We start from the raw sequence: 22,066 nt of genomic DNA, 5'->3' as shown, positions 1-22,066 counted from the left end.
AGCTGCAGCCGATTGGGTTCGGATCCGCCTGCTTGGTTGGAGCTTCCCGAGGGGTCTGGGGGCCCAGGGGCCCTGCGCACAAGTGGCGCCTAACCCGACCGAGCACCCGTCATAGCCCCATTTGCAGCGTCCCAAATTTAACGATGCCCGGGCTGCGTGCGAGAGTGGCTGTTACCGGGACAGCCAGGACAGGCTGCCTATTTACAATGGATGCTCATTTCCTGGGAACCTGGGAGCCTGTGAACCTGTGAGCCTGGCGGTATCGTCACTGTGACAACAGAGGGGGCTTGACTTTTGTGATGATTACCGTGTACGAGACCCTGCTGCTCTGCTTGTCCGCTGCACTCCAACAAGACGAATGAGTCGCCTAAATTTCCCTGTCCCACCCAGCCCACCCACCGGGCGCCCTTGTCGGGCATCGTGGCCCCCTCGACATGCTCCAAGGTTGTTTTTAGCTCCCGTTGGACAGCATGGGGGGTCCCAATCGGGCGACGCTTCAAGCTGCCAGGTGTTGATCAGCGAAGCGTTAGTGAAAGATGTACTCGCCTCCCGTGTGCAGCGCACGCATGTCTTTGTCGTTGATTCTTGTTCGAAACATCTCGGACGAGAGCAAAGCTCCGCCAGCGTCGTCTCATGCCATTTGGGATCTTTGGGATCTGCCTTGTCAATACTCAAAAGTCCGACGATGGGCCAGATGGATCACCTCCGCAGAGGATCGATAGAGTCGTCTGGCCATGGCCACAGGATTGACCTCTTGCAGCCTGGCGACGATCATCGTCCCGTAAGATTCTCGCCCATCTGGACGAAGCCACCCGACCCTGCTGCCAGGGCTACTTTAAGTGTGGACGGCTAACCCCCCCTCCCCATCGGTAAGCCCGCCTTGGAGGGAAGGCAAAATGAGCGAAAAATTGGGATAGCTTCTGGGAGTGTGTGGTTGCAGCCAAGTGCCAGTGTTGGGAAGACTTAATGACAGCAACGCTAAAAGCTTCGCCGTTTTCGCCCCCTCAACCATCTCCAATGTCACGTCGTGGTTTTTCGTGGGGGGGAAAGAGCCGATAAGAGTTGAACGGAACAGCAGCTTGGTCTGCCAGAGGATGGGAAGTCTTGCAAGGCCAGGACCCGGGGTAGTTGTTCTGGTCAATGATCGGCCTGCTGGATGGGAATTTGACAGGCATCCCCTCCATTGAAGTCCCCCAAAGCTTGTTTACAAGCAGCGAGAAAAGGAGCCTGGGTGAGAGGCAGGGAGGACGAGAACACCTACCCCCCTGCCTGCCCCCCTCCATCACGGCCCATGGTCCATTGGGTCGTGTCCGCCACAGGATACATTGTGCACTAACAGTACTTGACCGCTTCCCCACCACAGCACCAACAAAGGACCGGGAGGGACGACAGTGTGGCTTGCCCAGCTTGTCCATACACAGGTACTAGAGCATGTACTATTATGTATAATTGAATCTCAGCAGAGCTGCCTCCTTTCTTTGCCCGACCCCTGGACCAGAGCACCAGAGGGACCCACTGGGAATTCATCTTTAAAGTTGTCCTTGTCCACGTCGTCCACCTCTGCCGGCCTGTTGTTGTCCTCTTCTTTTCCTCCTTGTCCTTGGCCTGCAAGTCCTCCTTAGAACTGTCAGTCGAGATACCCAGACTCCCCCGAGTGTAGACATGTAAGTCCAACCACACCACGGCCCCAAACAACGCCTCACCGTCATGCCATGCTTGCTACCTCACAAGCTGTCCGTCCTGCCACTGCTGCCAGCCTGTGCCCTAGCCTCACAGACAGTTCTTGCTTCAGAGACACTGCTCCGAGCTTATCTGCCCCATGATCCAGACGGAATATGGCGGGCGCCCCCTTACATTGGGAGTGTCCACCTTTCCGGCCGCGGCGGGCAAGCCAATCTTAAGATTGGCTGCCTGTGAGCTACAATGTCTAGCGGCAACATGGCGGCAACGTGGAGGGCAGTGACAAGCAATGGCAGGCGGCAGAAGCACAGCATGAGCAGCGCCTACAGCAGTAGGCACTGCAAAGGGGGCAATCTCCAAATTACGTCAACCCACGCTAATCATTTCTTCTGTCACAGAGACTTCGAGGGTCATCTTCGGAGCTTCCCCGCCATTTAACTTTCGATATCAACACGTCGCTCCCTCCCAAAAACAACCGCCTCGATCCTTCCACCAACATCTGGTGATTTCGAGACAGCCCGCCCTTCCTTCCCCCAGATCAGAACCACTTCCTCAGCAGAAACCAATCAAGATGGCCTCAGCAATCAAGAGTGCTCTGCCCTCTCACCTCAAGCCAGGCAATGCCACTGGCAACGGCGACGAGACTGAGTTTGCCGGCAAGCACCATGGCAAGACTCGATCCCACATGGTTAGTACTTTATGCAGATCTTAGCACTCCTCCTCTTCCAATCCACAGTGCCCATGAAACAGCCTTTCTTCTTCATTTTGAAGTCTCTCTCGCACCATTCAGATGCAGGCATTCGCCAAGCCCCACCGCTCTTTCAGCTAAATGCCCCCATCATCGTCCCGCGCCAAGGGCGCTCCACCATATCTAGCTAAACCCATACACTTTCCCCAAAACGAGGCTGTGGCTGGGCTTCTCTGCATCCAGTTCCGCGCTGGTAAAAGAATGAGACTAACGGAATCAAACAGGCTTTCGAGAACACCTCCACCAACATTGCTGCGGCACAGATGCGCAATGCGCTGACCGGCCTCAGCGAGACCGTCAAGGACCCCGAGGAGAAGAAGGTGAGCAGGCATGATACCCCAGGGGACCAAGTTTTTTGAAAACTAACCCGTTTTACAGCTGTTCGAGACCGAGATGGACAACTTCTTCTCCCTGTTCCGCCGTTACCTCAACGACAAGGCCAAGGGCAACGCTGTCGACTGGGACCGCATTGCGCCCCCCGCCGAGGGCCAGGTGGTCGACTACGAGGCTCTGGCTAACACCGACTCAGTCGAGTTCCTCAACAAGCTTGCTGTCCTCAAGCTGAACGGTGGTCTGGGTACCTCTATGGGTTGTGTTGGTCCCAAGTCCGTCATTGAGGTCCGTGACGGCATGTCCTTCCTGGACCTCTCGGTCCGTCAGGTCGAGTACCTGAACCGCACATACGGCACCAACGTGCCTTTCATCCTGATGAACTCGTTCAACACCAACGACGACACCGCCGCCATTATCAAGAAGTATGAGGGTCACAATGTCGACATCCTCACATTCAACCAGTCCCGATACCCCAGAATCCACAAGGACTCCCTGCTGCCCGTGCCCAAGAGCTTTGACTCTCCTATTAACGAGTGGTACCCTCCCGGACACGGTGACGTCTTCGAGTCCCTGTACAACTCCGGAATCCTCGACAAGCTTATTGAGCGCGGAATCGAGGTCATCTTCCTGTCCAACGTCGACAACCTGGGCGCTGTCGTCGACCTGCGCATCCTGCAGCACATGTTCGAGAGCAAGTCCGAGTACATCATGGAGTTGACCAACAAGACCAAGGCTGACGTCAAGGGTGGTACCATCATTGACTACGAGGGCTCTGTGCGCCTGCTGGAGATCGCCCAGGTCCCCAAGGAGCACGTCAACGAGTTCAAGTCCATCAAGAAGTTCAAGTACTTCAACACCAACAACATCTGGATGAACATCAAGGCCATCAAGCGCGTTGTCGAGAACAACGAGCTCGAGATGGAAATCATCCCCAACGGCAAGTCCATCCCCGGCGACAAGAAGGGCGAGAGCGACATCAGCATCGTCCAGCTCGAGACTGCCGTCGGCGCCGCTATCCGCCACTTTGGCAACGCCCACGGTGTCAACGTGCCCCGCCGCCGTTTCCTGCCCGTCAAGACTTGCTCCGACCTGATGCTGGTCAAGTCCGACCTGTACGCCGTTAAGCACGGCCAGCTGCAAATGAGCGCCAGCCGCTTCGGCGACGCGCCCCTGATCAAGCTGGGCTCCGACTTCAAGAAGGTCTCCGACTTCCAGAAGCACATTCCCTCCATCCCCAGGATCATCGAGCTGGACCACCTGACTATCACCGGTGCCGTCAACCTGGGTCGTGGCGTTACGCTCAAGGGCACCGTTATTATTGTTGCCACTGAGGGCAGCACTATCGACATCCCCCCAGGATCCATCCTGGAGAACGTCGTCGTCCAGGGTAGCTTGCGCCTGCTCGAGCATTAAGCTGCTCTCTGTTCTGCTTTGTGTCAGGCTGCCTGTGTCCTGTCGTTCGCATTTGTGATGCCTAATTGCATTTGGGCCTTCCTTCTTCCTGGCTGGACTATTTTGCTTCGCCGGTGGAATAAAACAGGGATTCATAGTGCGAGATGGAGTTTCTCTGCTGCGCAGCATTATCCTTTTTTAAACAGTAGTACAAAAGAGCTCCTAATTCAAGAAAGTTAAATAGCTTCATGTGCCCATCGCTACCACTGTGAACTAAAATGGCAAAGACATGACTTTCAAGAAGTCAAGGATCAAGACCAAAGCCTGGTTGGATTGCTGCACTTTGTGTAATGTCTGAAGATGACGGTTACAGAGGCAAACCAAAAGCCCTGAATTCAGGAAATAATTCAAAACTTTTTTTTAACTATGTTCGATTTTCTCGAGAACTTATGGGTATCTAAAACGGCATCTTAACTGCCACATGCTGGTTTTGTCATAACTTGACCAAAAACCAACCATTCTGTCGACGCAAGATACTACGACAGGTCGTACGTAGCTAAGCGAGAGCCGACCCCTAATGCCGGCTCCAGACGGCCACACACAACCTCTATCTCACTTTCCTTTCTTCTTCATGGCCTCCGAACACACGGGACAGAACCACGTCCCGCCCTGCTGCGGCTCGCTCTTGAGCCCCACGCAGGACCAGTGGAACCACTCGTACGGACAGTCGTCGTTGTCGCAGGCGATCATGTCCCCAAAGCTGACCTTCTGGCAGAGACAGTACTTACGGTCGTCGCTGCCTTCGTCGTCATCCATGTAGATGTCCTCGTCCTCCCGCTTCGTCCGTGGCGCATGGCCCGTGCCTTCCGCCCGGCCGCTCGAGACGCCCTCGGTGCGCGCCGGCGTCCCGCGACCCCCCGTGCGTGCGTCCGACTCTTCGCCACTGGCGCCGCTGTCGGCGTCGGAGAGTTCGCTGTCGGCGGTAGAAGAGGGCGAGTTCTTTGCGGTTTTCCTCACGCGCTGCAGGCCGGACTTGGGCCCGCCGGCTGGCGTACCCTTCTTGCTGCTGCGGCCAACCCCCCCTGATGGCGTGCCCTTGCGGCCCGGGACCACAGCGCCCTTAAGCATGGTCCGTGGTCCGGCGCTACCTGCCCTTTGCACGCCGGTTGGTGTGTGGCCCTTCGGTGTGCCTGGCCCGAGGGACGAGTGCCGCGCCAGGCCGCTTGACGGATTAGGCAGGCTGCCCAGGCTGGTATTGATACGGGGGGCCTTGTGAAGGGAGGTTGTTGGGCCGGCCGACCCTTCTCGTGCGGCGCGCTTCATAATCATGGTAGCTGCGGGGGATGTCGGTGCGGAGGAGGATACGTGCTGCGAAGCCTGAGCACTCCGAACCGAGGAGTTGCTGGTCTTGGGTCCGGTAGTACTGGCTGGGTTCGCCAGTGTGCTGAGGGCTGCTGTGACTGGGTTCGTTGACGAAGTCACGGCGCGCACAGAGGGTGCGGAGTTGTTGGCGGCGCTTGGTCGAAGGGTGGAAGGTAGAGTGTCGGGCTCGGTGAAGCCGGGCTCGTTGCGATCGTAGAGAATCTTGATCTGCTTGTCCAGCCACTTGAGGTGCCTATCCATTGTTATTTGGAGACGCTGTGTCAATTTCTCCTTCTCGCTCTGGAGCTCCTCCGCCTTCTTGTAAGCCTCACGGATGGCAGGCCTGTAGTCCTTCTCCTCCTTAGGATTGGGCTCAGCAGCTCCATTGGCCTTGATCCATTTCTGTATCTTGGAGTCCTTGTCGTCAATGATTCGGAGGCACTTTGCCAACTCGAGATCCTTGGCGGTGATCTCGTCGTGGATGAACTTGATCTCCTCGGGTAAGTTCTGTACGCGGTTTGTCCACTCGTCGAGGATGAGGGCGGGGTCGAGGGCTTCGGGCGCAGGCATGTTGCCCTTGACGAAGTCGATTGAGAGGTCGTCTCTAGGCATGATGTTAACCGTAGTCGTGTTTGTAGTCAATGGGTTTAATCCTATGCGCGTGTGTGTGTGGTGTGCTCATGACATTGCGCCGCGGTGGGGCTTTCAAGGCGGAGACGTGACAGAAGGACACGGGGCGACGGGGGCGGGGTTGTGGGCAGACAGAGAGGTAAGAGAGAGACGAGGATGACTCGAACAACAGCAGGCCAGGCGAAGTAGAGCAGATGGGAAGGGACGGAAGGGGGATAAAGTGAAGGATGACAGAAGGCTAGTCTCGGTGGAGGGGCAACATATTAGATGGCTGGAGACTGGGACGGAAGGTCCAGCTCACCTCGGGTGGGTTTGACGACCAGGTCGGGAGGAGATGGGAGGAAAGGGCGGAAGGCGGCCTGCGATATAACAAAAGAGGAAAATAAGTGGTGATGGCGTTGGATCTGGTGGATGGTGAAATTTTTATGGAGAATGTCAGTCAGAGGTCTGGATGGCCCCCTTGCACGTGCACCCCTTGGCCGGTTCCGAGCATCTGCTGCTGCTTGCCGACGACCGAGTGCTGCGCTGCACTGCGATGGGAGACAAGGAGGGGCTAGGCTCCGGCTGGCTGGCTGGCTGGCTGGCTGGCTGGCTGGCTGGCTGGCTGGCTGTTCGCTGGTTGAAGGGGGGCCCGACGGGACGGCGATATAGTCGTTGAAAAGGGTGGAGGTGAGGCCCAGTTCCCAGAGGTAGGTGCTGCGTCAGGCACGGGTGTGGAGAAGAGGGTGGTTGATGAAGCATGCGACACACTGTAGATAGATATGATCCGGCACGGAAATGATGGGAAGGCGGCCTGCACGCCTGCCTGTCTTGTGTCTGCTGTGTCAGCCGAGCCTCTGGGAGCTGGGAGGAGTTGGACAAGCAAACCAGGCAGGCAGGCAGGCAGGGCAGGCAGGCTAGCTGGCTGTAGCAGGCTCGTTTCTTCACCTTCATCATCAGCCTCCCAGACGGCGGGCTTCCTGAGGCAAAACCATCGAGGTATCGAGGTACAGCCTTGGCTGGCTAAAGAACGTCCCGTTTCCAAGTCTCGGGTACTTCCTGCAGGTGCAAAGCCAGGCACTGTGGCCCCTGGTGCTTGGCCGTCTGGCTAGCTCGATAGGGGACCCATGTGCCTGCGGACGCCCCCCAGCCGCCCGCGATTCAAGATCCACATTCAAGCCTCAGTCCCGTTCATGGCCAGCTTCAAACTTGTCTCCTTCACAAATCCCGGAGCTGTCAAGTGTTGTACGCCTGAATGCAAGTGCTCTCGACGAACCTGACGACGATATTGACCCTTCCACCACCTGGTTTCGTATCTTGGGCCGCTGTTTCCATCCTCGCTGGACAACCTGCAACTTTCTCGGCCCCTCGCGCTACCCTCGCCTCACCCTCGCTCTGCGCTGAACAGCCAGGACCAGGTGGCCCCACGGCCGAGAAATCAACCACCTGCAGTACTGGCCCAAGTCGTCATCAATTTTTGGTTATCTGCACATTCTATTTGAGGAGGCATCATGACGATGGATGGGAATCCATACGTCTGGCGTCCCCCGCGGACAAACTACTTGCCACATAAGAAGACCGACGACCTGGACGAGCGCATAGTACAGGAATATGTTCCACTGGGCTCTGCGACCGATGCCGAGAATGCCCTCTTCTTCGCCAAGTGCAAGCGCGCTGCCGAGAAGTACAACATTACCCGCCCAAAGGGCCACACGGTCTCGTTCCACGTGAACCCCGAGATGGAGAAGCACCACTTCGGCCAGACACATCCCATGAAACCGTGGCGCCTGACCCTGGCCAAGAGCCTCATCATGTCCTATGGCATGAACTTTGCCATGGACAACTACGTCTCCAGGACCGCCACCTACGAGGAGCTCAACTCTTTTCACTCCTCCGACTACCTGGACTTCCTGGCCACTGTTGCTCCCGAGCCCATACCAAAGGACATCGAGAACCCCGGCACAGAGCTCAAGTTCAACCTGGGCGGGTCGGATTGCCCTCTGTTCGAGGGTCTGTATGACTACTGCTCCATGTCTGCCGGCAGCTCGCTGGACGCCGCCCGGAAAATATGCTCCGGCCAGTCGGACATCGCAATCGCATGGGGTGGCGGCCTCCACCACGCCAAGAAGACCGAGGCGTCGGGCTTCTGCTACATCAACGATATTGTCATTGCGATATTGCAGCTCCTGCGCTGCTTTCCCCGCGTCCTGTACATCGACATTGATGTGCACCACGGTGATGGTGTCGAGGAGGCATTCTTGTCCACCGACAGGGTCATGACTGTGTCCTTCCACAAGTATGACCCTACCAACTTCTTCCCGGGGACTGGTGCCCTCACCGACAACGGGCCGCAAAGCGAGCACAACCCCGGCGCGCACCACGCCCTCAACGTGCCCCTTCAAGATGGCGTCACCGACGAGCAATACGGCGCTCTCTTCAGGCAGGTTATCGGCGAGGTCATTGCCAAGTTCCGTCCATCAGCCATCGCTTTGCAGTGTGGCGCCGACTCACTCGCCGGCGACCGACTCGGCAAGTTCAACCTGCAAGTGCAAGGCCACGGCCAGTGTGTCGAGTTCTGCAAGCAGCAGAACATCCCCATGATCCTGTTCGGAGGCGGTGGTTACACCCCGCGCAACGTGGCGCGCGCCTGGACCCACGAGACCAGCATCGCCATCGACGCCGCGAGCAAGATCGACCCCACGCTCCCGATGCACGCCCCCTGGCGGGAGCACTTCCGCCAGGACACGCTGTTCCCCACGCTCGAGCAGATCCTCGAAGTTCCTAAGCCGAATAAGAATTCCCCCAAGCGCCTGGAGGAGATCAAGATGCACATCAGCGAGCAGCTGCGCTTCGTCAACGCCGCCCCCAGCGTGCAGATGAGCACGATACCGCCCGACCTGGGCGGCATCCGGGACGATGTGGAGGCGAGGATCAAGGAGGAGATGGAGGAGAAGGACAACGAATTAAGGAGGTTACGCGAGGAAGGCGTGGGGACCATGATGGAATATTGAATGGGTGGGTATTTATCTGCAACTACTCTGGAGAAAAGCAGTTTGGGGCTCTATTACATCCGAGACCTATATAGATAGTCACTAACAGACTCACTGCCTCATGCTGGAGATCCCGCTGTTTGTTTGACGGTATGTAAAAACAGCGTCGTTTAGACATTGGATGAGTCATGGCTTGTACAGAGTATAACCAGTAAAAGCACCATACCCTCGAGTATGACAACACGTTATAGCGGAGCCCTATTCTGGGATCTACGTGGATACTCTCCTAGGGAGGCTAGTCAATATGTGATGGGGCTATCACTTAGAAATATATCCTACGTGAGTTTACCCGTGGAACCACGCAAAGCTTATTGACAACAGACACTATTGTTCATGAAAAAAAAGGTTGAATTATTTGTGCTGCTTGTATTCTCCTTCAGCGCTAGTGCGATCAGAAGAGATTCAATAGTCAATCGATTTTCCGAACATGCAGTCGCAGTAACCTCCGCATTTCAATTATACATCCCGACCGCTCTTTCTGCCTCCATCTCAACCATTTTCCTTTTCAAGCCCCTAGATCGATAGCCGACGTACAAGACCATACTAACCCCTATAACTAACCCTAATGACAAGAGGATGAGATTGACAGGTACGGGGTCACCCTCAAATGTCTGATGGAGCAGATAGTCTAGACCAGACTGTGAGAAGTTGAACAAGCCCGACAGGCAGATGATTGTGCCATAAACGGTCCCAAATGTCTTGAACCCGAAGACCTTTGCGCTGTAGTCTGAGACTGCGGTGTAATAGAATGGCCTGTAGAGGACAAAGAGGATGATGTTGGCGTACGCAGCCCACATCTCGGGAATGACACCGAAGACACCGATGGCAGTCGTCACAGCCACCAGCCAGAAAAGGACCGTGACGGTGGAGAAGTGATCGAGGAGTAGGCCGATGAAGGGGATGGAAAGGATACCGCCGATTGGCAGCGCCAGGTCGAAAAAGTTGTTGACTTGAACGGCCCGATCGTGCGAGCCCAGGAGGGCCTCGTATTGTGGCCGGATGGTGGCAACGAAATAGTTGATCCTTGTCATTTGGATGACTTTGAGGATGATCAGCAAAGACGGTCTCATATGTCTGTTGTGCGAGGGTTGGGTTCCATGCATACCTGTAAAAGCACATATCAGGATGAACCAAGGAGATCTGATCTGCTGCCAGGCGGTGTAAGCGTGCATTACGCCCCATACGCCGGAGATGTCGTTCTTCTTCTCCTCCCTTTGCTGTTGCTCGTCAACCCTCTTGGACCCGATCAGGTCTTCAAAGTCCGCCGCCATGGCATCTCTGTGCTCTATTCTTTCCTGTTGCAGGAGTGCAGTGTGCTCATCCACCTGGTCTTCCACCACCTCGGGCATTGGTTGATCGACCTGCTCGATCATCTCACCAATTGTCTTGTATGAGTGTCTTGGTAGCAGAAGGAGCTGCAGCACAGCAATGATGGCTGGCACGACAAGGTATGCGAGGAAGAACTTGTGGTGGCCAAAAGAACCACCTGTTTTCTCAAATATGATGCGGTAGATCAAGAACAGTGCGCTGGAAGCATCAAAGGCACCGGTTAAGAGGGCAAGTATAAGCCCAGAATGCTTCGGGAAGGCGTTTGAAAGCTGGAAGGACGATATATACGTGAAGGGCCCGCCGAGAGCGAGGAACAGATAACCGACAAGGAGGCCATCAAAAGGCAGGCTAGCCTCGAATGCCATCAAAAGGGACCCAACGGTTAGGAAGCAGGCCCCAGAGAGGCCGCACACACGGGGGCCGAAATGGTCGAGGATCGTGCCTACTGGAAGAGCAGCAACATTGGTGGAGACGGCGGCAACGGTGAACATGAGGTTCAGTCGGATCTCGACACATGTGTCGATGTCATCGGGGCTGGCACTCGAGTCGCCGGCACCGCACACATCCTGGTAGGCCCCCTCTTGTTTGAGGACCGGCTTGAGGGCTGCATATCCAAAAACGATACCTGCTGCAAAGAGGCAGTAAATGACAGCCGCAAACACCTGCACTGTGTGCGTGAGACATGCGACGTTAGTGGTGGTGGTCCCTGCGTGGAATTGGGGAAGGGTGAAGGGGTGCATTATGACTTACAGACTCTCTTCCATTTCGGGACTTCAAATGCACCCACGGACTCGAGGTACCCAGGCTTGCTCGCCGGGGGGTCCCAGGACTCGGGCAGGGGATTAAAACTGAGGCGTCTATCGCGGCTGCTGGGCGAAGGGGATCTGCGATGGCCTTCGACTGATAGATGCGAGAAGGACTCGAGTGAGGATACTCGATTCAGGGACATTTTGGATGCAGCCTGCCCTGAAGCTGCGTGGAGGAGGGGGGGAGGGGGGTATGAGGATGTAGCAAAGCAGAGAACCGACTGGTCCAAGGAATTAGAAATAGGGAGGAGGAGAAAGAAAGATATACACGCGTACTGTAGTAGGTGGATTTCCTCGGGTCATTTACGGCTGTCGAGAAAATGGTGCAGGTGATCGGTTCTCCATGACAATGTCCGTTTTCCTATGCACAAGTCACGTAATGGGTGGGGTTCTGAGCCAAGTTCTACCCCTCATGATTGGACAATGGGGCCCCATGACTGCTCAATTCGGGGTAGCCAGCATGAACGACACAGACGTCCGCCTCCTTCTCCAAATCTGTACTCCCTAATAAAAGGTCCGACGCTGAACCAAGACAATGAGATCCTGCTTGATGATAACAGATCGAGACTTTGAAGAAAGCATGCCTATTTTGTTTTCAATGAGCTATGAGCTGTGGGATTTGCCCAGGGCATGTAAATTGGTCTTGGACGATGCTCAATGGCCGTGGCCCCCCGACGCAGGCCCCAGTCAAGAATCTCACCTGTCACCTGCTGCTGTGTACTTGCCACGCCCAGCAGTGCAGAGAAGCTCCTCATCCGACGACGGAACCAACTGAACATGCAGTGCCTGGATATCAGCGACCCCGCCCCCACGACAGGAGAAAGAAAAATTCTGCTCGATGCAGATGCAACGTTTGCTAGATTGCGATTCCTTCGTCCGCGGGGCATTTGAAGTTTTTGACTAGGTCTAGTGGCCGCTCTCGCCCATCCCGATCAGCGGCCTCTTCGCTTCAACGCAAGGATTCGGCCGGCACGGCGGCGACCTCCGCGGCCGAGAAAGATTTGCAACAGCAAGCAAGATTTATCTGGCCTTCGAGGCTTCCTGTCACCCCATTGTGCACTTGACGCAAGCTTGAGGGTTGTGCGAGTGTATATCGCTCTCATGCCTCCTCAAACTTCTTTCTCTTTAAGAACTGACCGCGTCTGTGTCTGTGTACCGTATATATGCAGAACTCAGCGCCGCCGTGTCACCGCGGCCGCGGGGTCGTCGCTCGCAGAGACAGACCCCCACAGGTATCCTGCGGGTGTACCAGACCAGCAGATCCGACGCCAACAATCCTGCGGCACTTGAGCAGGCCACTCCGCGTCTCTGACCCTGTGGGATCAACACCTACGCATTCAACACCTATGCATCCAATACACGGAAGGCATGTGTTTGGATTGTTCTGCCGCGCTGTGGTCACCCAGAGGATCCTAGCTGTGGAGACCCATTCTTACCCTGCCGTCCCATTTGATGATCAACCGGACCGTTCCGCAGCCCACACGAAATTTGGATACTTGCAAGTACAATAGTCAGGCCATGCACTAACAATGGAGAGCATCACAATTACATACACACAAATGGCCTGCACATTCTAGCTTTTACCAGCTGGCGTGGTCGGGCGACCAACACTCGGCCTGTTAAGGTCCTTGCTGCCCAGGTGGCTCAGTCTTGGGTGCCACCGCCAAGGCCTGCCTCTCCTCCGACTGGTTGAGACGTCGGTCGATGCTCACGAGGATGCTGCTCGTACAACTGTGGCTCGACTAAAAGTCAAGTCCACCCTGGGGTAACGAACCTGGGGAGTGTGGGAGACCACTCTTACACTCCATCAGCCCGGATCCTAGAAGCCGACATACACGTCAGCGAACATAAGTCGAACAGAAGCCCCTGTCTGCGCAAAAGACAGGCACGCTTTCGCACGGGCAAAGCCATTCCTGGTTGAAGATACTGTGCCCGAGGCGGTTCGCCAATGGCCAACGACGGGCCTGCCAGACTCAATGTTGGGTTCTTCCACGTCCCTCGAACGAGACTGTTTCCCTGCTTGAGTTTCATCGGATGTGGGAATCACAACAGCACAAGCTTGACAACTACCCGTCTCAACAAACTTGCCGGCCCTTCGTGGTGGAAGCTGTTGAAGTGTGCGAGCTGCAACACTTTGAGACCGTTCCAAACTCAGCCGACTTCTGCCCGCACCTGGAATCGGGCCGCCTGCTGTCCCGGCCCAAGCCACGCGGGCTGCAAAGCACCCGGTGATGGAAAGCGGCTGCATTGCATGGTGGGCCGAGCATGCAGGCCCCGGCCGCCGTCCTGAGCCACTTTGCTTGCGACTGTATGCGCGAGTGGCCCTACGTAATCTGGCCCAATGTCATGGACAAGGGGGACTCCACGAACAGCCCAGCCCGTCTTTGGGCAAATCCGACTGTGCATTATGCCATGAGCCATCGAGCGTGGGGCTGGCAGCTGGCAGCTGGGAGGCTACTGCCAATCACCCGCTACGGCGAACGTCCAGAAAAAGGCCTGACGACGTGCACAGGGGTAAAGCTCTCGGGAAGCCGAGATTCTTCAGTTGAGCGTGGCCCAAGCTCCTCCCGTCTGGCTCTCTTGCGGCCAGATTTAAAGGTGAGGTGGAGCAATCAATGCCAGGCATTGGGCCCCAACAGGGATACACACCAAGGGAGGCGGGCGGCTAAATATTGATTCGTGCCCCTCAGCATATCCCAGCCAGCTTCCGGCGAAGCACACCCGTGAGCAAAACTCGCATGTATAATCCAGAACTCGATGGGATGGGTTATTTCGACGAGATAGGCACTGGGGCAGACACTGGGCGACCCAGCGGCATAGTCTCTCGGCACTGCGGCTCAGGAGGCTCAGAGACGACAAGGTTGTGTGGGCGCTTGCAAGAAATGACACCTGAGGTGCTCCGCCGGCTGTTATTTGCTACACCATCTCTTCTAAGCGCCCGGCCTACGGCACCAATCACCAAGCAGGCCAGCGATGTTCCTTGGCGGGGCCCAATCGAGGCAGCTCCCAGAGACCCAAAGAGGGGATGGGGAGAGGAGGGCATGGGGCAGTGGCCCCTCCACTCCACTCCACCCGGCTGGTCTCCGCGAGTCCACGACCCTCGCCCTCGCTGAACGAGCCTGTCAAGGTGAGCCAGATGCCGCCGCCGCCGCAAGCCAGCATCCAAGCAGCTCTCGTCGTGCCTGTCCCTGCCGGTCCTGCATTGCTGCTGCTTCCTCCCGCCGCCTAGCATAGCCCCATATTTACAGTACCTCACCTTTCCCTGTTCCTGGACTCGCCTGCATGCGCGGGCACTGGCCTCGATAGTCTGACTGGTTCTGTACGACTTCCGGTACTTGATCATGGCGTTTCACCTCTGACATTTTGCCTCCCACGCCTGCCTGCTTATTGAACATCTCCTTGCGTGTCTGAAACTTTGTTCTCTCCTCACTCAACGACTCGAGTGCCCGTCTCTCACAGACTGACCAGAAGCCCAGTTTTTCTCCGAGGGTCGGCCTGTTATGCGGCCTCAGTAGCCCACTACGCCCCCACCAACCAGCCCTATCGTCGACCAGTGACGACGGCGTATAGAGATACGCAGAACTCACCCAGGCAGGCTTCCGACACGGGCGCGACAAATCCCTCTTTACGGCGCGCCATACCCTGGTGACGCGCTCCATAGCTGTGTGCTTGCGCAAGCTCCTGACTCTGCTGCCAAGTGGAATCCACCCTCAGCCCACAGCCCAACATGTCTGACCGCGGTCGTGGCATCCCGGAGGAGGAGCTCTTTATGAGCCGCCCTGCACGGGACGACGGCGATAGCCCTACCATCGAACCCCTGAGAATCTTCAAACCTCAGAGCCCCAAGCCGGCCGCAGACAAGCAGACCGACCGCTTCAAGTACCCCTACCCTGTTCCGACCTCTTCTGCGGGCTCATCGTCCTCCTCGAAGCCAATGTTCCCCTTGCCACCCGGCGCATCCAGCTCTGCTGCGCCCTTGCCCTATCCCGAAGAGGACGACGACCGATTCACCTCCCAGCCTAGTCGTCCGACGTACACCGCAGACAGTCGCAAGTCCTCAGCTGCGTCAGGCCGGGTGTACGGCTCAGGAGGTACCCCAAGCCCCGCACCTGGGAGCTACAACGATATATCGCCTCGGCTCAACCTCAGCCCTGTCAGCGACGGCCGTCCCGGGCTCGCTGAGAGGAGAGGCACTGCCCCCAAGCCCATAACGAGCCCTACAAGTCCAGGTGGCGATAAGGATGAGCTCTTCGCAAAACCTATAAAGAGCCAGCAGAAGATATCTTCAACGTGGCAGAACAAGCCGTACTACCCACCTCCCGAGAGCACCACCTCCTCCGGCTCGGGTTCGAGCTCTCATACCGCAAATGCGAATGCATATGCCCAGCGCCAGGACTCCAACCACCTGGGCATAACATCTGATGGGATGAACCGATTCCCGTCCACCGCCTCAAACTCTACAACCAAGGCCAGCAGGGGCTCGCCTCCCCCACCTGAGACTCCAATCGTCGAGCCAGGGAACATACCAGGCGGTGGTATCGAAGCTCGGTATGCAGCTGCTGGTATATCTGGCACAGCGACTCTGAACGCCCTGCAAGCGCAGCAGGCGCAGAGTGCTGCTGCCTCGCAGCGCCTGGCTCAATATGGGGGCCAGCAGCCCCAGCAGCCCCAGCCCACGCGTCCCTGGACTCCTACCGACCACCAAAACACCCACGATGCTCCCACCGTATACCAAGGATCTGCGCCGGTGGGCAGTCCGCCGCAAGCTGCCCATCCTGCTCAAGCTCGCCCGAGTGCCTCAGGCGGCGATGGACCGGCCCTCCAAGTGAGCGTGTTGGAGCAGGACTTTCAACGCATGCAAGCCTCAACACCGCCCCCTGCGTACACCAGTGTGAGTCATGGTGGATCGGGCTACCCAGCAGAGAAGCAGCGACCTACGGCAGGGAGACAAAGCAGTGCGAGCTCTGCCACGGCAGCTCCCCAGCAATCAGCAGCTTCCGCTGCCCCTACCGCGCAGAGTGCTTCTGCTGGCTCAAATGACCCCAAGAGGCCGCAGATTTCCACCTCGTCTGTCGCCGCCGCCGGTCTGGCTTCTCCCGTGACAGCGCCACACAATGCGAATCACCCTGCTTTCGCCAATGACCCAAGACCGGCAAGCGGGCAGAATGGCCATCCAGCCTTACAGCACACGCCTTCCGTGCTCACCCAGGCCCAGTCTCCCCCTCCGCTACCAGAGGGGTGGATCGCACATTTGGATCAAAACTCGGGCCAGTACTACTACATCCATCTTGCAACGCAGGCGACACAATGGGAGTTCCCCAAAGGCCCAACCCCAATGTCACAAGACGTGGCGCCTCTCTCCCCTGTGGGTTCAACATACGGTAACCCGCTGGCATCTCCTTTCTTAGGTGGCAAGCAGTCCCTGGCCTCCCCTGGGCTTTACCCACCATCCACCCCAGGGTATGCGGAGAGCATCATGAGTGTCGCAACAGCTACACCGTCAGCAGCAGGCTTCTCAGGTCCCCCGCCCAGCGCAGGTGTCGACATGTACAAGATTGCGCCCACCAACGGTGTTTACTTTGGGCCATATCTTCGATATACCAACATGGACGTCGAAAAAGGGCAATGGCTTGGCAGCATTATGCTCGTCACAGATGCTCCGCAACCTCCCACAATCCATTTGCATTTGAGTGTGGATCTGTCTCCGAATCCACGGCAACTAATACCTCAGTCAATATATACCCACCAACGTTGGACGTTCTATAAGTACGAAATCGACATACCAATGGGTGAGAGCGGCTCTGAGCGATGGACTTATGCGATCACATCACACCTGGGATGTACAAGATATGAGTTCATCGTTGCTGGCCGACACGAGAATGGCTGGCGGTTCATCGCGCACTCGGGCAATGATTTCGCTGTGAGCACGTCACAAAATGAGCGGGCAAAACTAGGTGGAGCGGGTCTCATGTGGAAAGACGTACTGCAGAAAAACGTCGAATGTGGCGGCTTCCATGTCCAGCTCGGACTTGGAGATCAGATCTACGGAGATCGGCTGTGGAAGGAGGTCCCTCTGCTGAAGCAGTGGCTCTCCATGCAAGGCAGGGAAAACCGCAAGAATGCGCAGTGGACGGCGCGGCATGAGGAAGACGTTTCCCATGCGTATTTCCACTACTATACAAGCCACTTCGACCAGCCTTTCCTTCGCGAGGCGTTTGCGCAAATTCCTCACATCCTGCAGATTGATGATCACGACATGTAAGTAAAACTCCCACAGCCCGAAGGCAGACGCTCTCTAACATGATGCAGTTTCGATGGCTTCGGTTCGTATCCTGCATATATGCAACAGTCAGCCATTTTCAAGAACATCGGACGGATAGCTATTGAGATGTACTTGCTCTTCCAGCACCACACTACCATCGAGATTCTCCGCAACGTCAACCACGATCTAGATCTCTTCACTATCACGGGTACGGGCTGGCATTTTGTCAAGTATCTCGGCCCATCCGTCGTCGTAGTAGGACCGGATCTGCGGTCGGAGAGGAACCAGAATCGCGTCATGGCTGGGCCAACGTACCAGGGGATATTCCCCAAGGTCGCCATGCTACCCCCCTCTGTACAGCATTGTATTTGGATGCTCTCTGTCCCGGTCGTTTACCCACGACTTGACACGGTTGAGACGCTGGCAAACACGTTCGCCACGGGTAAGAAGGCTGTCAACTCCACATACAACCTTCTCGGCAAAGCAACCTCGTCTGTTGCGGGCATTATTGGTGGCAAAGAGGTAGTTTCCCAGGGATTTACACAGGTGAAGAAGGCGGTCGGCAAGACTGGACTGATGGGTAATGTTTTGAACCAATTTGGTGACTTTGAGCTCGCCGATGAGCTCCGGGACCTGTGGACACATGAATCCAAGGACCTCGAGAGAACATACTTCATAAGGACACTACAAGGCATCTCCCAGCAGAAGGGCATTCGGATGACATTCTTCTCCGGAGGTAAGTTCAAATCTGCTCTTGCGATCCTCGCCCAACCACTCCAGGCTCTCATTTTGTTGTGCTCACACCCATTCCCCAGACGTCAACTCGGCCGGGGCAGGCCTGGTGCACGACCCGTCGCACCCGTCAGACCACAAGACCATGTACCAGATCATCACGTCGCCCATCGTGGCGTCGCCGTCGAGCAGCTACATCCTCAAGATGCTGCACAACAACAAGCTGCTCTACGTGCCGGCCAACGGGCACAAGTCGACGCACGAGGTGTCCGACACCAAGGAGGACATGATGGAGATCTTCCACACGGACGCGTCGGGCGCGGCCCGCGAGCTGAAGAAGCTCATCGGCCGCCGAAACTACGCCGCCTGCGTGGTGTACGACCCGGACACGCTCAACGGCGGGGCCGGCGGGGTGCCCGGCGGGGCGGCCAGCAACTACGCGCACAGCATCGCCGGCAGCGGCAGCGGCGGCAGCGCGGGCGGGTCGTCGGCGGGCCTCAGCAAGCTCAGTCTTGCTGTCGACTTTGTCGTGCAGGGCGACGGGCAGTTCACCATGCCGACCAAGTACGGCCCCGTCATCGTGCCGCACCTGGAGTTTGGACACTGAGCGAGCGCGCCCCCTCTCTCCCTCCTCCCCTCCCTCCGCACTGCCAGGTGACGGATTTATTGCTTGCTCGATGGCCAGTGCCCAATTGGCCTGCTCGTGGCGACGAAGTTATTACAGAAGGACATATGGAGTTTGGACATGGGGGCTGGCCGTTTGACAGACAAGGTCTTTTTCTTCTTTTTTTACGATTCTATTTACATTCTGCTGCGTATTTGGTTTGACACATATTCCCCCAGACAGCCAGGCGGTAGACGACCTGTCCCTGATGATGTTTCTGCATTTGGCTAGCAGCATAAATACATTTTCTTGACGTGAGGTGACACAAGTTTCAATACCAATTTGTCGTTAACGGTTTACCCCAAAAGCCAAGATACAAGCAGCCCCGATCTGCATCACCCGCCTGGGGGGCTCCCCTAGCGGGAGCATTTTTAGCATTTTTTAGGTTTCCAAGATCGTCTACGATTGATTTGGCAGAGACAAAACACGTTGAGACAGGGATATTTCATCCAAGCAGGGCAAGCACGTTTCCTGCATGATCAAGATCGGTTATGGAGCATGAGATCGGATTAATGTTATGTACAGTCCGCCAGCCCCCAATAAATCGTGCCAGCATCTGCCGAGACAACCAAGCAATGTAATTCCAAGCGCTTTATGTACATCGCCGCCCTCAAGTGTGCGCCTTGCTATTCGTGATACATGCATCATCCCCTTGCCGGCGCTCTTGCCGACAAGGAGTAAAAAAAAAAAAAGGGTGGGGAGAAACCGCCAAATGGCCCTCAGAGATTCATTCGCTTCCGCAGTTATCAAAGACTGGGAAAGGAGATGAAAAAGAAAGGAAGATGGAATGGAATGTAGGGGTATCCAATAAAAGTGTAGTGGTTCCGGCCCTTGCGAGCTAAAGATGAAACGGAACTGGTGTAAAGACAGGCCACGTCGGAGCCCAAATGCTTTGTCGATCCCTTTAGGAACCCCCACAATCATCCATCCTCCGGCGGAGAAAGAACTCCATGGCGATCTCACGGCCCTTCTTGCTGATGGCCTCGCACAGGAACTGCTGCAGGCCGTCGACGTCACGCGGCGAGGAGTAGGCGGGGGCGTTGCGCCAGCTTCCCAGGCCGGACTTGAGCTTCTCGAAGTCCTCCCAGGTGCGGTTGACGATGCAGGCCCGGTTGTGCTCGTGGCAGAGGACGACCTCGTAGACGACGGTTGGCTTGTCGTTTTCGTCCTTGCTGAGGCGTGCCGAGCGGATCCAGACTGCCTGTGGGAGGTGGCGTGTTGCGTTGTATGTGTGGTGGCACTTGCGCGAGTGGAACTGGGGCTTGAGAGGCTTGATGGCAGAGCTTGTTTGTTGTTGTTGCTGTTGCTGTTGCCGTTGCCTCTTCTCCTCCTCCTCCTCCTCTTGCTTTTGCTGCTTTGCTTGTTGATGTTGGCGTTGGAGTTGTTGGAGGAGTTGTTGACGGTGTGCTGCGTCTATGGTAGAACGTGCCGGCGTCTTCCTCGAGACGGTAGGTGCCTGCCTGGAGCGACACTCATCGGGCTGGGGCTGGTAGGCGATCTGGATATGCATTTTTTCGTTGTTTTTTCCTCGTCGTTTTCTTTTGGATTCTGCTGTTGGAAATAAAATCGATAGATGTGTTTAGATTATTCTCTGGCTCTGGATGTGCCTTGAGGAAGAACAGAACAGATTTCAAGCAGGGTTAAAGGATAGTGCGGCGGAGGCAGGATATAGAAAGGAATGACAAGCAAACAGATCGACTGTTGTGCTCAGATGCTAAGACACGAGAAACACAGCTGGGGGTCTTGTGTGTTTGAGCGTGGGCTGATATATGAGAGGATGCGGCTCTGTAAGCTCAGAGCCTCATGTGACAACGTAAGATGGGCGATGGTATTTATCCATCTGGGCAGATCTTCAACAGCCGCTACGGCATAAAAGCTGTCATCCAACAGTTCATCTGTCTGTGGCAGGACCCACAAGGCTGTTTGGACCAGGCTCTTGGATGGGGGCCAGGATTGGGGGAGGGAAGCGAAGCGAGAGAGAGGGCGACGAGGCAGCGAGGCAGCACAGCATTCCCAATCGGGGTTGACTGTGGATGGGATGATGGGCCCAGCAGGGAACAAGGCCCTTGGCCCTGGGCCCCAGCAGGAGCCTCGGGATGGGCAAGAAGGGCCAGGATGGCTGGATGGGATGAGCAGGTAATATGGAGCGGTGACGGGGCGTCGGCGAGTGCGGAGACTGCGGTGGACGCGCGGTGGACGGCGAGGCATGCGAGGGAGTCAGTCACGGGCAGTACCCCATAGGGCAAAGGCTTGCCATGTCAGGCATGTTCCGTACATAGCAACAGTCGGGCTGGCGGCTGGCTGGCTGTGCAGCGCCTGCGCGTGTGTAGCGACCTGAAACCAGACGCCCTAGCAGGAGCCGTCGTGGGTTAAACGATCGCCCAGGCTGGGCCAACCGGACGAGTGTTTTGTTTCTTGTGCTGCGACGGCGCATGAAGTGTCATTTCCGCCCGTCTGGTCGAGTGCTGATGCTCGCCCGAGTCGCTCGAGGCGTGCCTGTCCCTGTCCCGTCCTGCCCGTAGCTGCCCCTTTGGGCTCAAAATAGGAGAGGTCGAGCAAAAAAGAAGAGGGGACCACGGCGATCTGATCTCCAGCAGGGGGGGAGGGGAGAGGAGAGAAACCAAACGATCTGGGGCCCGCCAGTGGGAACGCGTACAATGCGTGCGTAGGTGTGTGCGTGTGCAAGAAACCTACCTACCTTTCTGCCTGCACGTGAGTAAACACCGTTTCGATTCGTCTCGTGATGGACATGAATGAACCTGCAGTGGATGTTGTGTTTGTGCACGCTGCAGCACTGCACAGACTACCGCCAGATCTGGCGGGGCATAAGGAAAACTCTGGCACAAGGTTCGGAGGAAATCTAACTGATCTCGTTTTTTTGATTGCTTCCCCAGGCCTACCGTCGTCAGTTTTCCCGGTGAGGCTGAATTACTTCCCGCCAACCGCAGTAGCGCGCATGCAAGGTGTGGGCGGGCTGGTGGGCGGGCTGGCGGGCAGGCTGGCCGCCTGCTACGCCTGCTGTCAACCTGGTATAGGTACGGAGTACCCTAGGGTGCGGAGGGAGCGTTGCGTGCAATCGTGACCAACGGAAATTTGGTA

At 56.6% G+C, this 22,066-nt stretch overlaps 6 protein-coding genes across 6 annotated transcripts; 3 read left to right on the top strand and 3 right to left on the bottom strand.

Moving 5' to 3' along the window:
* Positions 1 to 1,493: 1,493 nt before the first annotated feature.
* On the top strand, positions 1,494 to 4,391 carry KVR01_005390 (UTP glucose-1-phosphate uridylyltransferase). Its single transcript, XM_044788142.1, has 4 exons — positions 1,494 to 1,664; positions 2,079 to 2,368; positions 2,653 to 2,748; positions 2,807 to 4,391. The coding sequence occupies exons 2-4, from the start codon at positions 2,252 to 2,254 to the stop codon at positions 4,172 to 4,174; spliced, it is 1,581 nt and encodes a 526-aa protein (XP_044645835.1). The 5' UTR covers positions 1,494 to 1,664; positions 2,079 to 2,251; the 3' UTR covers positions 4,175 to 4,391.
* Positions 4,392 to 4,549: 158 nt separating this feature from the next.
* Positions 4,550 to 6,731, bottom strand: KVR01_005575 (uncharacterized protein). The gene is made up of 2 exons (XM_044784880.1): positions 6,447 to 6,731; positions 4,550 to 6,119 (listed from the first exon to the last, which is right to left on the bottom strand). Exon 2 carries the CDS (start codon positions 6,083 to 6,085, stop codon positions 4,766 to 4,768), a length of 1,320 nt encoding a protein of 439 aa, XP_044646020.1. The 5' UTR covers positions 6,086 to 6,119; positions 6,447 to 6,731; the 3' UTR covers positions 4,550 to 4,765.
* A 530-nt stretch (positions 6,732 to 7,261) lies between these two features.
* On the top strand, positions 7,262 to 9,476 carry KVR01_005032 (histone deacetylase HOS2). Its single transcript, XM_044782774.1, has one exon. The coding sequence runs from the start codon at positions 7,636 to 7,638 to the stop codon at positions 9,133 to 9,135; it is 1,500 nt and encodes a 499-aa protein (XP_044645477.1). The 5' UTR covers positions 7,262 to 7,635; the 3' UTR covers positions 9,136 to 9,476.
* A 28-nt stretch (positions 9,477 to 9,504) lies between these two features.
* KVR01_005101 (uncharacterized protein) lies at positions 9,505 to 13,551 on the bottom strand. The gene is made up of 4 exons (XM_044790242.1): positions 12,863 to 13,551; positions 11,254 to 12,804; positions 10,280 to 11,170; positions 9,505 to 10,213 (listed from the first exon to the last, which is right to left on the bottom strand). The coding sequence occupies exons 2-4, from the start codon at positions 11,450 to 11,452 to the stop codon at positions 9,627 to 9,629; spliced, it is 1,677 nt and encodes a 558-aa protein (XP_044645546.1). The 5' UTR covers positions 11,453 to 12,804; positions 12,863 to 13,551; the 3' UTR covers positions 9,505 to 9,626.
* A 124-nt stretch (positions 13,552 to 13,675) lies between these two features.
* Positions 13,676 to 21,855, top strand: KVR01_005448 (uncharacterized protein). The gene is made up of 4 exons (XM_044783887.1): positions 13,676 to 14,628; positions 14,786 to 17,567; positions 17,619 to 18,307; positions 18,387 to 21,855. Exons 2-4 carry the CDS (start codon positions 15,037 to 15,039, stop codon positions 18,908 to 18,910), a joined length of 3,744 nt encoding a protein of 1,247 aa, XP_044645893.1. The 5' UTR covers positions 13,676 to 14,628; positions 14,786 to 15,036; the 3' UTR covers positions 18,911 to 21,855.
* KVR01_005454 (uncharacterized protein) lies at positions 19,872 to 20,477 on the bottom strand (the record flags this gene model as incomplete). The annotated part of the gene is made up of 1 exon (XM_044783799.1): positions 19,872 to 20,477. The coding sequence occupies one exon, from the start codon at positions 20,475 to 20,477 to the stop codon at positions 19,872 to 19,874; it is 606 nt and encodes a 201-aa protein (XP_044645899.1).
* Positions 21,856 to 22,066: the final 211 nt, after the last annotated feature.

This window comes from Diaporthe batatas (genome assembly GCF_019321695.1).
Source record: "Diaporthe batatas strain CRI 302-4 chromosome Unknown Contig00005, whole genome shotgun sequence".
NCBI classification, from domain to species: Eukaryota; Fungi; Ascomycota; class Sordariomycetes; order Diaporthales; family Diaporthaceae; genus Diaporthe; species Diaporthe batatas.
Note: the sequence above shows the minus strand (reverse complement) of the source record. Positions and strands in the feature narration are given on the sequence as shown.